Below are 12,753 nucleotides of genomic sequence, written 5' to 3' on the forward strand. Positions count from 1 at the left end.
GTGGGGTACCCCTCGCTGCCCCCCACTGCCCCAAGCTGCATGGCGGGGCTGTTCCATGAGCCCCCATCCCCCCCAACCCTGTCCACTCTCCCAGCCCTGTCAATAGCTGCCCTGCCCAGCCCCAGCTCCTGTTTCTTGAAAAAACAAACAAACAAAAAGCCCCTTAACTCACTGGCTGCTGCAGCAGCCATCAGGGCTTCTGGGGGCTTGTGGCAGAGCCCTCCCATGCAGCGTGGGACTGGGAGAGTGGGCAGGGGATGAGGCCTGTTTGATTTGGAGATCCGTCCGATTCGATGGTGGCCAAATCTCTGAATCCAATTCGGCCAAATCGATTCGAATCACCAAACCGAATCACTGTCTCCCGAATATGCTGAATCCAAAGTGAATACTAGCCGCTTCGCACAGGCCTACTAAATAGGTATGACTGAGGAAGGGTTGCCTTCAGTGGTCTCTCCTGCACCTTTCTGTTCTCCTTGCACACACAGAAGGCAGGGTAGATTTTCCCCCTTTTTAGGATAGAAACAGAAATTACACATAAACTAATATTAGTGATCAGAAACCAGTTCAAATTTGTAACAGAACAGAAGTTCAGATACACATAAACCACTTTCAAAATGGCTGAAACCGGTTTAAGATAAGCCTGGATGGATATAGTAACCGACCTAACTTATTTAGGTTAAACCAGTTTATTGAAGTTCTGTCTCAGATCCCCTCCAGATTCAAGTTAATTAGTCCCCCAGCATCCCAAGATGCTTTGCACCTATCCTGCAACCCCCCCTTACAGGGTAAGCGGGCTAGCCTTGGCCCAACCTGTCTGCTCCAGCCCAGCAGGAAGGCATGCTCTAGCCCACCCCCCACCCCAGCTTCTGGGCTTGGCCATTGCAGGCATGTGGCTGCATTTCCAGAAACAAAAGTGAATGTCTGTTCACTTATCAGTTCAATCTACTCAGCTTAGACTAACCTGAGAAGACTGAATCGATTCAGCCTCAGGCTTCTTGACTGTCTGGACTTAGCTTCATAGACTAACTAAATAACAGCTGTATAGCATCTCACACACATGCCACACACATGCCAGCTGCAGCAGCTGGCAAATGTTCTGTGGGGGGGTACCTGGTGAAGGTTTTGTGGGGGGGTGTCTAGAAGTGCTAAGAGGATTACGGCTGCACTTGTAGTACGTAGGTATTAGGGTTGGGGCTGACCACTGCGCACATGTACAAACTCCAGGCACCTTGCCTCCTCTCTTGCCACCCCCACTTGCTATCAGAGCCAGTCACACCTTGCTTAGTCCTTGTGAACTACCAGTAGAAAAGCAGGTGGTTCCTTGTATGAAGAAGCATGAACTAATGAGTGGATCAGTAACCATTTTTAAGAGAACTGACCTTGCATTGATCATGCCCCAAGGAAACAGTGTTGTTGGCTGCCTGGAAAGCAGGGTGGGATTCTAAGTAGGTGAACCTCAAATTACTCCCTATCAGCCATTAATTTAGATCATCACTGATTCCTCTGTTGTCACCCACCCCAAAGTCTTTCACCTCTTCCCTTCAACTTTTCTCCTTGAACGCTGCTCTTTGGATAAGCAGCTCTAGTCTTGCTGAGCTGTCATGTTTCTTTCCACTGGCTTGGAAGACTTCCAACCATTGCCCTGTCTTGCCTGTGAGTAAACTTCGTTGAGACTAACAGCCAGGGTATTCTCTCGCTGTGCATGCAAAGGGGGCGAGCAAAAAGATGCAAGGTGAACAGGAGAGAGGTAAGCTAAAGAAAGGCACTAAACCTGATCTGCCTGCTGGGGAGAAACAGGCTTGTGGACTTGCCATGGAATAGCAGCGATCCAACCAACACCAGAGGAACAGCAACGCTATTCAGTGTGCATAAACATGCGTCCTCCCTAGTCTACTTATATAAATGCTATAGATATATATAACATATAGATATATATAACATATAGCTTCGTTGCTTCAGTCAGATGTTCTCACATCCTTTGGAACTGCTCACAATGATAAGCATGCTAGCATTTGGGCCCACGTTCACTGCAAATTCACCACTAGGCTATAGATTTAGGGAACCTTAATTCTGCTCTGTATTGTTTTTTGTAGTTCCCTTCTCACCACAGTATCTCAGTGCCTGAATCTGTGGGGCTTGTTTTAGTTCAGCTGATAATTCCCATGTGGTTCACCCATAAAAAATGTCTGGATAAAGAGTCCAAAGAACATCTCCCAGAGCGCTGAACTGGGCTCATTTATATGGCTGTAATCTAACTCCTGCAAAGGTCATGATGGTTTAGGTTGACCTGCTATCATGAATCACATTACCTGAAGTATGTAGTAAGTTCCAACCTGATTCTAGATTGCATTTTGATTGCCCAACAAAAAGGTGAGAGTTTTTCAAATCAGAAGTGTTGGTTTTTCCCCTCTACCTGAAAGCATAAAGAGGGAGCAAGGTGCATAAAGTTTTGCACACATGTACAGTGGTCAGGGACAGAGTTAGTGGGATAAGTCCAATTTTGTTTTATGCAAAATAACTACAGTTTTTGGCACTTCTGCGGAGTCTGGGGATTCTCTTTTGCTCTGCCCATGAACCTACTGGAAGTAAGATGGCAAAGCTGAAGCCATTTCCCTCCTTTTAGCCCTGTGGTCAGAGAAGCAGGAAACCTGAGGGTCTAGGTCTTTTTTACCCAGAGGGGGATTCAAACCTGTGCACTTTCTGCTTACCAGCAAAGTGATTTGGCCCAGGCTACGGGCTGGGCATGATATTACCCTTCTACAGCATTCCTCTTAAAGCTTGCTTACTGAGCAACCAAGAGCAGAAGATGCATAGACAGGAGTAAATTGCACACTCTAGAGGGCATGTGGCTCGGTGAGTTGGGGTGCATGCAGAAGTGCTTCATGCATGTTTTACAGTGCTGTAATTTAGAGCACTTTTTATAGCACAATAAAATTACAGCACTCTTAAATATGACAGAAGTGCAGTGTTTGATGGGGGGGTCCTCTGAGCCTCCCTGCACTTTTCAGAGTACAGAAGTTATTTAAATCACTGTGGCTACATCTACGTGAGATGCTACTGCACGGTAGCCCAAGACTACTGTGCAGTAGTCACATGGCAGAAAGCAAGACACAGCGCTACCGTACAGTAGTCTTGGGCTACTGCTCAGTCAGCTTCACCAAAAAGCCATTTGTCAGCGCTCCCGTGCAGTAATGCAGGTTACTTTGCAGTCTTTTAGTCCTCGTTTATACAAGTACTAGATGACTGCGCAGTCAGCATCTTATGTAGATGCAGCCTGTAGGTTGCTAAAGTGCTATAAAATACAGCACTTCAAATTTAATATCTCATTTAACAACGGTTATTTTAAAGCACTTTACTCAGATTTAAAGTGCTGTAAAACCATGCACTTCTGTTAAGTCATGGCAATAATGTGCTTTAAATGGTGAAAAAAAAACTTCTGACACATTCCTAATACCTAGCTGGAAGCAAGAAGGGCCTGGGCTCTAGCCTGGACCCCTCCTTCCAATGGGGCTGAAATTATCAAATGCAAGGTACGCTGGATCAGCTTCAAGAGAAGGGCACGAGAGAACTCTGTGTAATACCTAGCTCATGTCCTGGTGAGATGCAGCAGGCAATAAGCAGATTCAAACCCCCTCTGAGTAGATTTGGGGCTACAGCCCAAGTCTGCCACTCTTTGGACATGTACCCTAATCACTGACCTGACAGGTGAGATGGCTTCTGCTTGTCATGGTTTTTCTATGACTACATTTCCAGGCCTTACCCATCCTGCTGCATGCACCTGGGCAGTCCTATAACACTGTACAGTTGCCTGGATGGAGTTCAGCCATACTACGATCGTGGGCTTGCATCTCTAGACCTAAATTCCAAACTCTGTGCAAGTACCAAAAACAACACTGGGGGGCTTCAGACCTGCTCGTTAAGCTTGAATTCAGTCCACTGAGAGATACCATGGTAGGGCAGGGTGGTTTGTAGTAAAGGAGTTAAGAGTGCTTGCTCAAATGAAAAGCCCTATATCTGCAACCAATGGCAGAGCTGGAGGGAGGATAATAAAAGGAAGCAACCTGGTTTGAACAGAAGCTCAGCCCAGGAGACAAAATTTGGCCTCTCTGTGGTCAAGCAGTCTTCTGGGAGGAAGGCAGAGGAGAGTCCCCTGGCAGGCTAAAGCAACTAGGGAGCACTGGGAGCAGCTTCTTTAATGTTACTCATTCCTGTCGAGCTCAGAGAAGAAACCTAGACACTTAAAAAAAAAATTAGGTGACCCGGAGCTTGCATTCACATTACAGCCCTGCACTCAGCTACACTTCAGGGTTCCCCTAAACTACACCATCCTTCTCCAGCACCTACCACCAGCTCTATCTCCCCCTTCCAAGTAGGCCCTGATTAGATGCTCCATTCAAGTGGCCGTATTCCCAAGGTCCCTTGGTTCATTCCATCTAACGGTGCCAAATGTGAAGAAAGCAAGCAAGGCTAGCTAACTGAGGATTTCATCCCATAAAAATCAGAGCCAAAGTAAAAACTAGGAGCAATAGGAGTCTCAACTGAGACGCAGGCTGGGGGTGGCAGAACAGAGTGAAGTGTGGATGAGCCAAAATAAACCACAGGAAAAAAAGAGAGAGATTTATTTATCACAAGCTGCTTGCCTCAGGCAAGGCTGATAGTAGCAGAGCTCCTGAAGCCAATACTTATTCAACACACAGACATCTCTCAGGAGGCCAATCCCCATCACAGCAGCACTGCAAAGGCTGCAGGAAAAGGCATACAAAGATTGGGGCTGCTTGCAGACATTAAAAGAAAACGAGACAAAACCAAAAATCGTGCTTTACCAGAAGCAGCAGTTTGTTACTTAGACCCAGGTCCTCAGCATCTATACAGATCTGGTGCTTCAGTGGGGCTTTTTGGCACTTTTAATCTGAATCTGATTCAATCAGCTATTAGATAAAAGTGCCAAAAAACCCCTCCACGAAAGCGCCTGATCTGTACAGATGCTGAGTGAGCTGGGTCCAACTAATGCAATGCATCTTCTGGGCATGCACTGGGCTCGGTACAGGAGTACACCGAGTTTAATGTAAAGCTCTATTTTTTAATTGTTTTTTTTAATGTCTGCAAGCAACTCTGTATTGTAAGACCCAGACTGGGGAAGAAACTAGGGTTGGGAGACAATTTCAGTAGGAAGGATGGGATACCTGAGAAGTGGAGGAATTATACAAGATCACACTTCATCGAAAAAAATTAAAGACGTAAGCTTCCACCCCTCAGGGTTACACAGAAAGGCTTGCAAATGTGATTTACATGCACTGTACTGACTGAAAAACAAGCCAAAAAACCCCAACCAACCAAACACACAAAGAAAAACAAAAAGCCCACATTCTTGGAGGCTTAACATCCTCCCACCAACTCCTGTGGTTGGCAAAACTGAGTACACACGGAGTCCCACACTGCTAGACAATAGCCAGGTTAAATCGCGTGTTAGAACCACCTGGGAAAGGCTAGTCACCTACACATTTGAGAGTGCAAAGGGTTCTGAATACAACTGTTGCCAATGCAATTCAGGCAATACTTTGCACAGCACCCTTTTGAACAGAAATAATGCACAAAAAAATAGAGGGTTTGCTCAAGCCCTCTCCTTTGCACATTATTTTCTTAAAGGATACCCTTGGGAAGACAGAGTAACAAGCATTAATGGCCATGAAGTCAGATAAGTGTGATACTTTCTACAGAGCGCAGCCAGCTCACCAACCTAGCACGTGATTAATGACAGGAAAACCATGGCCTCAGTTCACTTCTCTGCAGACCGCCTCTGTGGGTAGGCACAGCATTTCCCTTTAATCCTTCATGGAAGAGATCTCCTGGGAGTAAACTTTGGGCAGAAGCTCATGGCATGTGTAATGCATAGGCTGTTTGTTTCCTTAACAGCAGCATTGTGATGGCAAAGAGCAAACTGAATTTTACTTTCACAACAGGGCTTCTAGCCTGCAAACAGCCAACCTACATTATCCTGTGTTTTTCACGCCCAAATCCAATTGACGTCAGCCATTCTGGTGTCACTCTGGAACAATCATTGCCTAGATTTACAGAAAATGGTGGTTTCACAGTGGGTGCATCTACGTGAGACGCTAAAAGCGCAACAGCCTAATTCTACTGAGCGTTAGCATGTCACAGCGAAAGCCATGCAAATGCCCTAATGCACAGTAGAATTAGTTTACTGCGCATTAGTGTCACTTAAAAGACATGTGCCAGTGCTATTGTGCGGTAGCACTGATTACCACGCTTTAAGTTATTACAGGTACTAAACTTCATAAGCAGTAATTACAGCACATTAATGCACATGTAGACATGCCCAGTGAGAGGCAAACATTGAACTTCATAGGCATGAAATTTAAAAATTTCCCTTTTAGAAAATATCCTATTATTTTCTGAGCAAAAACCCTACAAAAAACCCACGTCTTTGAAATTTGGGTTAGAAAAACATTCTTAGAATCAAAGCAAAATGCAAAAAATGTTAAGCTTTTTTTAAAATTTAAGTGACGAAATTGGCAGTCTTCTTCATACTCATACTGCTTAAAGGGCAAGCTGGGTAATCTTCCAGCTGTCACCAGATCATTCATAACTGCTTTTAAATCGCAACAAGCTAACTCCTCTTTAGCCTTCCACTGTAGTCCGATCAGGTTGGATTCACGGCTGAGGAAAAGCAAGAAATGATATGCCAAGACGACAACATTCTTTAAAATGACTGGCTCTTTCCTTCATAGTGATTAATGTGTCACATATCATCAACTCAAAACGTCTAATTTTATGGGAAAAATCTACTAGAAGAAGAGAAATATAAAGGAAACTTCCAGGGAAATTGATTAAAAGGAAACAAGATATTTGACCCAATTTAGTGGAACAAAATACTCCGTCAATAATAGAAACCATCTAAATTCCTCAGATGGACAGTCTGTACTTTACTGAAAGATTTTTTTTTTAAACCACCTTGGAATATCTTTTATAAGACCAGGTTTCAGAATCTCTCTTTCTTCTCTTTGGCCAACTGCAACCTTTTACAATGTAAAGAGTTTATAACAACAGCTTAATGGCAGTACGCATGCACTGTATAATGCAAGATCCCTGAGATGCTTCAAACAAGGATTAACAAGAAGGCATTAAAACAAAAACTGTGACAGCCTGAACAGTGTTCACAACGCTCACATTCATTTCCCATGAATGCTCATCTGAGAAGGTTTTTCTTTTTGTTTGCAAGAATCTTGGAGGAAAGCAAAATGCAAATGTGTCAGCACCATAAGTGCACAAAGTGGCTGCTTTGAAAGCTCTCCAATAGCCTTCCCTTTCCTCCTTTGCACAAGTTTCAAGCAAGGAGCAGAAACAATACAACGTGACTCTGATATCCAAACACATGCCAAGCATAAGGCCAAAAATAAGCCTCAGCAGACAGTGAAAGGGGCAGTGGGAGTGAACAGGCCCAAGTAGCTTCGTAGAAATCATTTGATCAATTCTTCAATACTAGACAAATCCAGAAAGAACAAAATCTACTCATGGATCATTTATAAGGAGCCAAAAGTGGAGAGAAGTAAGATTAGAGGAATAATCCATTGTCAATGCAGGAGTTTAGCCACGTCTGACAGTAGCTCCGCATCCAGAGATACCCCGATAGCGCACTATATTTTGGCTTCAAAGAAATTAGGGTTCAGATTTTCAGAACCGAAGGCTAGATTTTTTCTAACGAATGAGTGGAGCAGGAAGGGTAAAACTACTGTCCCAAGCTGTAACCCTTAATAGCAACAAGGTCCAGAGTGATTGTGTCAAGAAACACAATAATTGCATTTACTTGTCCAAGACACCTCTAGAAACCCTCTGAGATAGCTGGCACATTCCCAACTGCGTACCTTACAGACCACTGGAGTAATTAATTGGCGTTGTGTTGTCCCAGTGCAGAGCTGTGCCTGTCTGGAGTAAGAGACCCCTGTGCGCACACAACATTTGGGACGTACTGTACAGCGAAGGCGTGATTCATCAAGGTGCATATAGATGTGGGTAATTTTAAATACTAGACTAATTTGTGCATGGTCCTTTCATAACTACACATGCAATACAGAGATAACCAGTAGGATGTCAAGCTAACCTGTTGTGTCTGACTCTTAGGTTTGTGCACACATGATTGCAAGTAACTGCATGAGGTGTGCCATTTAGGGGCAAGACCAGCTGAAGGCAGTACTGTGGGGTCTGCTGGCTTTGACCTCCACAGAGAGGTAGTACAACCTTTGTTGGATGTTTCCCCCAATGCAAGGGGAGGACTTTTTCTAGCCTGTCTAAAATGCCCACCAATGCCAGGCCCACAAGGGAATGGTCTTACACCCTGAGCAAATATTAACCTGTTGCTACAGTTACAGGAGTGGTTTAAAGTGCCTTGACTTCATCAGGCAGACACAGTTCGTTGGGTAAATGTGATATCTTTTATTAGACCAACTAAATAGTCAGTCTATTTAGTTGGTCTAACAAAAGATATCACATTTACCCAAAGAACCTTGTCTTTACTTTATCATCAACTTGGGAACCAAATTAGCGGCCAGAAGAACATCTAGCTGCCGAACGTGCAGACGTAGCAGGATAAAAGATCCTTTGGGAGACAGACTTGACCATTTCATACAGCGCACAGCGGCCCCTCTTTCCTTCATCCTGCATACCTGCCTTGGGACGAACTTGTACCAGATGATCTTTTGAGCTCCAGAAACCACCCCTAAAATCATAGAAGGCCAACTCTGACAGCGATGAGGCAGAATCAGACTGTCCCATGAAAAGTGGATACTTTGCAGTTCTCTCTTCACTGCAGCTAATGAACTGCTGACACCAAGGGGAGTTCCTAACCAAGAGCAGCTTCTGCTAAGGCAAAGTCTAGTTTGTAGCAACAACAATCTCTGGGGAGCCACATTTGGCAGCATGAGTGACCACTGACCAGTTGACTTACAGCAGCTACTTAGTGATGCTTCCCCTAAGGGACAATATAAACTGCTGCTGGATAGGATAGATCTTACAAGAGGCTTTATCATGGACAAGGATGCCCAAGGGGTAAAGGAAAAAATAAATAGCAGACCTGTGAAAACATATGCATACAGGAGATGGAAGAGGGATGGGATGTGGCTGTGACCCCCAACTGCCCTTTCCTGCAACAGGAGGAATGATGATCTGGCGAGGTTGGCTGAGCAATGTGAATTTATCAGTCATGGTTAGAGGGGAAAAAAATGACATTTCTGGAGTCCATGAGACAAAAAGGTAGGCTTATCATATGAAGCATAATTTAAACTGTGTTGCTGCTGCTGGGTTTCCCAGAACTAGGCTGTGATTAGCGGTTGGCACTAAAATTTGTAAACACTGCTCATTAAAAATAAAATACATTAGAAACAGAAAAGACTTGTTACTCCATATCGGCAGATCCACCCCTGTAGGATGTGCCTACATTGGCTCCATGCCATTCCCATGGCTGTTGCAGAAAAAGCAGCCCAGTCCACCTGCTCCCACTGTACACACGAAGCCTAAAAATGAGTGTAGAAGGGTGAAGCTTATGTATTTGGTAGGAGCCTCAAAAGTGGCACAAAGCCAGTGAAGACAGGATAGGTCCATCAAATACTCCAGTACCTCATCCAGTATCCCAACTTCCTCTCCCCTTTTTACACAACACACTTCTCCAATAGAACCTAATTTTCTGCTCTTCAATTTGAAATGTTTCATTTGTTGGATTTAATTCCAGTAGGCCTAACAATAAGTCACCCAAATCAACCTCTTTCTGCCTGGTGCTTGCATGTATCCAAAACTTGCAAAACATTATCACGTCACCAGAATAAACAGTTAGCCAAGTTAAACAGGCCAACATTTTCAAAGCACCATATGTGCACCAATTGTGACAACTCTAATTGCACAGACAAATTAGACATGCAAACTAAACAATAGTACAGACAAATAGCCAGTGACATGATTTAGTCCTGCAGTCACGTTGATAGTGTGAGATGACTTTTAGAAAATTCAGGCTGGTCTCTTTTCCGAAATAAGCATTTGCTTTTCAAGAAGGACACATGGAGATTGAGTAATTATGCTCAGTTCCACGCTCAGCCACTGACTCACTGTGTGACCTTGGGGCAAGTCACTGAACTACTCAGTGCTCCTTTTACCCCTGGGTAAAGTGAATATAATACTGTAACCCCTTTTTGACCCCAGGAGTTAGCCAAATTCTAGCTGTTATGGGTTGTTGTTTTAGAAGGAGAAATTGTGGGAGTCGGGTCCTTCCCAAATGCAATCTTGTTTATACAGAACATACAAAAAATCCTGTTTCCCTGAACAAAGTAGGTATCAAGCAGAAAGAGACTATTTTTGCTCATAACTTCAAGCCCTTCTCAGCCAGTTCTCAGTCCCAAAAGCTTTCTCCAGGCTTATCTCCGGGGCATGATTCCAGTGCTTTTTCAGGATGTGCCCTGGGTTCCCTCTGGCACCTTCTTTGCTCCTTTTGCCTCCCTTTCACAGATGCACAAACTTCCACAAAACAATGGCCAGCAAAACTCCTCTACCCAATTGTGCCTCTGCTTTAAGCGGTGGCATGTCCCTATGTTTGGGGCAGAGGCTGTTATTCTGGCTGGTTCCCTGAAGAAGCTTACCAGTTTCCTACAACTGTCTTAGATGAGGGATAATGGTTACACCCGAACCATAACACCTCTCACAGCACCTACCTCAAAATGGCAAGGTGAGGCTTAATTCATTTTTGTGAAGTACTCTGGTAGTCACTGCCATAGCACCTTGGTTGAGAACCACTGCTCTACTTTAATTTGGATTGCGAGGATGGGAACATAAATGTGGGGTAGAAGCATAAGAGAATCAAGTGAGAGACTTACAGCATTCAATGGGATTAGACGCCGCTTGCAAGGACACAATTCTTCCGCTGGCTTCGGGGATGTGCACGCGGAAGACGAGCCGCACCCGGGTGTTCTTCCTGCCGATGTCCGTCTCTCCCTTCCGCAATTCGATGTCGGCGTTCCTCAGCTTCAAAATCCCCGCGCAGTCAATGCTGGTAAAGAAAGGGAAGCCTTGTTGTGCATGCTTGTTTTAATGTTTCTTGCTCTCATAGGGGTTGGAAATGGGTGAAAGGCGAGAGGGGTAAATCATTCTATATCAGAAATTAGGCCTAATTAAGAGGAGCCCTGAATTCTTAATTTCTATTTTGGATTGGGGTGTCACAGTTGAAATGGCGACACGGGTAGTCAGTTCTGCACCTGATCTGTGACTGGAATTGCAAGGAGAATGTCAGTTACTGTATTTCCATAAAACTCGTTACACACCTAATTAGTCAGTTGTGCACACAACTGTAACACTCAGGTACTGTATAAAGTGTGGTCACTGTCATTACATAGGCAGATTGTACATGGAGCCTATCAACTAGGCCCACAAAGGTATGAACATTTCCTGAAAATGTGTACAAGCATAAAACTTAAACTCCAAACTAGGGGACCAAATACACGCCTGCTTTAATTTTTTGACTCTAGGGCTGAGCATCAGGACTCCAATTCTAGCTTTGACAATGGCTCACTGTGTGAACAAGACAAATGCAGCCCTAAGTAACCAAGTGATCACACTTTAGAGCTGCTGTGATGACTGGCCAGTTAACATTTGCAAAGTATTTGAGACCCTCAGGAAATACTGCAGTAAGCACCGTTATTAAAAAGCCCATACATGATATTTGAACCCCAGTTGTAAATGCAAGTACTACTGGAGTTAACATCCCCCTGAAATGTTTCCTACAAAACCTCCGTTTTGCTGCTGTACTTGCAGAGTGGTTTATTATTCTTGGGTCATGTATCATTCATGTGTTTTTTTATTCCAGGTTGCTTCAAGCTGGGGATGTGGACCAGTATTTATTTACTTGGAGAAAGATAGGAGCCATGAAGCATCTGCTTTGGAAAACAACATGCAAAGAATCATGTGGACTTTATGATGAGGTTCAGAGTTTTCTTGTTTTTTAAAAAAGGGCCACTGCTAACTTTACCAGTATCTGCTTAAAAAGTGGACAGTTCTTTCCTGTAAATAAAAAAAACATCCCAAATGCTGTTTGGATGATATTCAAGATGAAATTTAAGATCTGTGCACTTTTAATCCATCTGACTTGATCAAACTGGAAGAAACAACTGAAAACTATTGAGAAGATTTAACCAGGCATATTCTTCTCTTCCTTCATTTGCATGTTGCAAATATGAGACATCTAATGACCCAGCAGGTAGAGCAGTGGACTGGGATGTGGGAGATTTGGGACCTCTGCCACTGGCCTGCAGAGTGAGCTTGGCAAGTCATTTTTATCTACCTGCATCATCTTCTGGATCTGGGTATGGTGATATCAAACCCATTTGCAAAGAGGTTTACTATCTACTATTGAAAGGTGCTTTATGGAAGCTAGAGGTGGTTAGTATCAGCAATGTTAACAAGACTCTGGATTCTAAAAGCTACCCTTGAAAGAAAGAGATTTTGGCTTGCTTGAGCCAAGTTATCACCACATGTCAAGATGAAATGTTAAAGTTTGTGGCTCCTAACCTGTTCAGCATAGTGCATGACCCTCCCCAACTTGCCAAGATGATGTATATCTTTTCCATTTCATACCATGGTTAATTCCTGTAGGGTTTCCATGCTCCCTTCTCTCTAGTGCAGTGGCTCTCAACCTTTTTAGACTCAGACAACCCTTATTAGACTCAAGGTGCACCTATGAAAATGCCAGCTCTAAGCTTT

At 44.0% G+C, this 12,753-nt stretch overlaps 1 protein-coding gene across 9 annotated transcripts in view; it reads right to left on the bottom strand.

The window, feature by feature from the left end:
* NFATC2 (nuclear factor of activated T cells 2) overlaps positions 1 to 12,753 on the bottom strand; it is a 130,594-nt gene that overhangs the window by 68,189 nt on the left and 49,652 nt on the right. For all 9 annotated transcript variants that reach the window (XM_025197363.1, XM_025197367.1, XM_025197362.1 and 6 more), the window contains one exon: positions 10,875 to 11,047. In XM_025197363.1, the coding sequence (XP_025053148.1) occupies positions 10,875 to 11,047 (173 nt within the window). The remainder of the gene's footprint in view (positions 1 to 10,874; positions 11,048 to 12,753) is intronic.

Source organism: Alligator sinensis, unplaced genomic scaffold (genome assembly GCF_000455745.1).
Source record: "Alligator sinensis unplaced genomic scaffold, ASM45574v1 scaffold115_1, whole genome shotgun sequence".
NCBI classification, from domain to species: Eukaryota; Metazoa; Chordata; order Crocodylia; family Alligatoridae; genus Alligator; species Alligator sinensis.